At 39.8% G+C, this 3,574-nt stretch overlaps 1 protein-coding gene across 1 annotated transcript in view; it reads right to left on the bottom strand.

The window, feature by feature from the left end:
• Positions 1 to 3,030: 3,030 nt before the first annotated feature.
• The window catches only part of LOC106938071 (sodium/glucose cotransporter 4-like), a 52,390-nt gene continuing 51,846 nt past the window's right edge, over positions 3,031 to 3,574 (bottom strand). The window contains exon 11 of the mRNA XM_015019898.1: positions 3,031 to 3,394. Coding sequence (XP_014875384.1) covers positions 3,211 to 3,394 — 184 coding nt within the window. The 3' untranslated portion in view covers positions 3,031 to 3,210. The remainder of the gene's footprint in view (positions 3,395 to 3,574) is intronic.

Below are 3,574 nucleotides of genomic sequence, written 5' to 3'. Positions count from 1 at the left end.
TGCACCACTTGATACTGGCTCCAGATTCCCCTAGGTTTGGTGCCGGTAACAGTTACACTTAGTGTTGATATGTGTGCGATAGGCGTGTCTATCGGACATTTATAGAAATACGGAACAAATCGCGTCCTGTATCGGTTCAATACGGGACGCAACATTTAACAGCCAAATATGGGACAATTCCATATTTTATGGGACGGGTGGCAACTCTAGGCCTCACGGAGGCTTGGGCCGGCCCTGGGGGACAATCAAGGGGTAGACAGGACAACAAGGAGTTTCAATAGACACAGAAAACCTAAACAAACACAAACAAAACTCAAATTCTCACACTGTTAAACTCTCCCTCCCTGCCTGGTCTTTTGGTACCCATTTGTTCCTGCTCCAAAGCATTTCATTTGATTGTTTGTTTTTAGATTAGATCTGGTTAGGTTAATTGGTCTCTCTAAGTTGTTCTTAGGGGTGTGTGTGTGTGTGTGTGTGTGTGTGTGTGTGTGATAAATTGTGAGGACTATTTTCCTAATATTTAGCATGTGTAGACACCAAAGCAAAATCTGATCCCCACAAGGAGAAGTGTTGTTTTTGGGTCAGGAAAAATGTCTGGGTGAGGCAAAGGTGAAGTTTTTTTGTTTTTTGTCTCTAGCTCTCGGTGAAGGCAGACGCTTTTTTCCTCTGTCCCGTTCTCTACTCATTCTCACCTTGCTTGCTCTGTTTTTGTGCTGCTTTTTTGGAACCTTTCTTTCTTTCCCTCCGAATCTATAAATTATGGATCTGGTTAACTGGTCTCTCGCAATTGATCAAATTTTCTCAGCAAGGAGACTGGGCAGAGGAGACCCCACTTGTCCTGCAGGAGCACACCCACAGGGATATAGCCTGGATGTATTTGGACTCATAATAACAGGATTTCTGCTGTTTGGAGCTTGTGGATACCTGGCATATTGACAAATTTGTGATGGATTTGTAGGGTTGCTACCCATACCGTAAAATATGGAACTGTCCCGTATGGAACTGAGACGGGATGCCATTTGTTCCGTATTCTACAAATGTGTATGTACGTAATAACAAATAAATGATCCCCGAGTACTTAGTAGGCTGCCCCAGTCATTGTTTCATTCACGGTGTTGGTGCTGCGATATTGTGACCAACTGCTTTCTGGGTAACACAGACTAACTTACATGCTGCCGCCGCAGTCTAGATTTAAGTCTGCCCAATCTAAAGAGAATCTTTATTCTTAATCTGGTTCCCTTATGTCTGTCTTGGCTGGCTGGCTATCTCAAATCTCCTGGGGCCTCATGTATAAAGCGTGTGTACGCACAAAAAATGTGAGGCGCCATATTTTACACACAAGTCGGCATATATAAAAATTAACTTTGCATCACATGTTGCATAAATATACGCACACTTTTTCCCTGGTGTGAAAATATGCGGCGAACACGCAAACCTTTTCTGTGAACAATATCAATCTACAAAGTGTCAATCTCACATAAATACACTGAAATCTGACTCCTTCCAGTGTTTTTTATACCATGAAAAAACCCGATGTTTTTTTCATGATTTTAATAATTTATTGTTTAAACTGTAGAGAATAAAATCAACTAACTTCTGGCTTGTTGCATTCTCTTGTGCTCCCGGATTCAATGATGCCATGCGTGGAAACAAAAGCCACACAGAGATAATCAGCGCTCCATGTCATACATTTTCAGAGTTTATTCCAACATTTAAAAGTATAAAATCACATCGACAACACAGACACTTCAGACACACTAAAACAGAGATTCATTTCACAAGTAGAAAAGTAGGAAAATAGGAAAACAGGAAAAAGGCAAAAACCGCGTTTTTTGGAGATTGTCATGCGGCTGCAAATAGCAAATCTTATTCATTCCTCTGCGGACCATACTTTTATTCAAAAAGGGTGTTTTATTTCTTTAATGTATGCAGTTATGCAATTAAGGCGTGTTGTTTTCCTTGTACAGCTACAACCAGTTTCAAATTACTAAGTTGGGACGTCCGAAGCAATTTTATTGCCTTCTGAGACCTGTTTAATTTCAGGGCTACAGCTCTTCTCTATCTAGACAAGGGAGACCAAAGGTCATTTTAGAGCAAGCTCTTCTCATGCCAGTTTGAAATGTGATGTTACTCCTAATTCATAACTAAGCCTCTAGTCTTTTACCAGAGTTCAACCAAAAGTTAACTTGTTTTAAACCTATTTTATTTCCCTGCCGGGCAAATTCCTACAAATACTGATCTGTGCAGTAATTTTAAATTGACATGAAACCTGGTATGCAAAGTGGTTCAGAACTTCTCCATCAGATCAAAGCGCAGATTTTAAGAATTTAAACACTTACAGAACAGTTTCAATAAAAACACATTCATTCTAAACATTTTCTAATTAATGTTATTCTATTTTTGATTATATTTAACTAACTGATATTACATTTGGCATAGGTTAGAGACTCCAAGTAGTTGTTAATATAAAACTACAAATTAAACTAGTTCCAGTCATGTTAATTTTAACTAAATGGTATTCTACTAAATAAATTGCAATTATTAAAACTATTATGTGTTAGTTTGTTTTTCCTTAAGTTTTAGTGTTTCTCTGTGGGAGATAACTTGAGAAATCTCCTCCGCTGCCTGTGTGCCAGAGTTAATTCATGACATGGTTTCTTCCTGATAACAGACATTCTTTTCAGCAGGGCTAACTTAAAGCCCTCTTACTCCAACTAACCCTGCTCAATCTTTTGCCAGAGTATAACCCCATGACTGCTGGAGATTGTGGCACCAGCCCCCATCTGCAACCCTGCCAGAACAAGAGGAGAATCCTACAAGGATAACATTATTAAAGGTTTGGTGTGGGGTTAGATGAGTCAGACCAGTGTTTTCCAACCCTGGTCCTCATGGCACACTGCCCTGCATGTTTTAGGTATTTCCTTGCTTCAGTCCAGCTGATTTCAATCGATGAGTGACAGGCGTTTGCTGAACTGCAATCAGTTGAATTAGGCACATTAAAGCAGAAAAACCTCTAAAACACGTAGGACAGTGTGCCTTGAGGACCAGGGTTGGGAGACACTGAGTTAGACTGTACCATGTTGAGTTAAGGGATTTACAAAAGAATCACTTTGGAAGCATGCAAAGCATCAGTAAATGGGAACTGGACTGGACATTCCTGAGGTAACATCATTTCAGTGCTGTTTGTGATTATTTGTTTGATGTGAACATCTATCTGAGACATACCTGCTCATTGGCACGAGGCCAGAAGATTGCCATTATGAAGACAGCAGTAATTGGTGGGGCTAGAAAGCTGGTCACAGATTGGATGTACTCAAAAAGCTGTCCACTGTTGGCTGTCTGGACAACTGGAATCCACAACAGACTAACACACATCAAGATGAGGACGAAAATCCTGAACATACACATAATGTTGTTATTGTGGCATTTCGGTTGAAGTCAAAATGAGAGTAAGGTGTGATCCAGCATGCATAAAATCTTCCTGGGCACCAGACAGATAATAACCATTTGACTTCTTTTAGTTGTACTGATTATTAAATATATATTTAAGCTATATCAGTAAAAGCCTATAGAA

The sequence above is a fragment of the Poecilia latipinna genome, unplaced genomic scaffold (assembly GCF_001443285.1).
Source record: "Poecilia latipinna isolate Pla-1442-1.1 unplaced genomic scaffold, P_latipinna-1.0 Scaffold2501, whole genome shotgun sequence".
NCBI classification, from domain to species: domain Eukaryota; kingdom Metazoa; phylum Chordata; class Actinopteri; order Cyprinodontiformes; family Poeciliidae; genus Poecilia; species Poecilia latipinna.
Note: the sequence above shows the minus strand (reverse complement) of the source record. Positions and strands in the feature narration are given on the sequence as shown.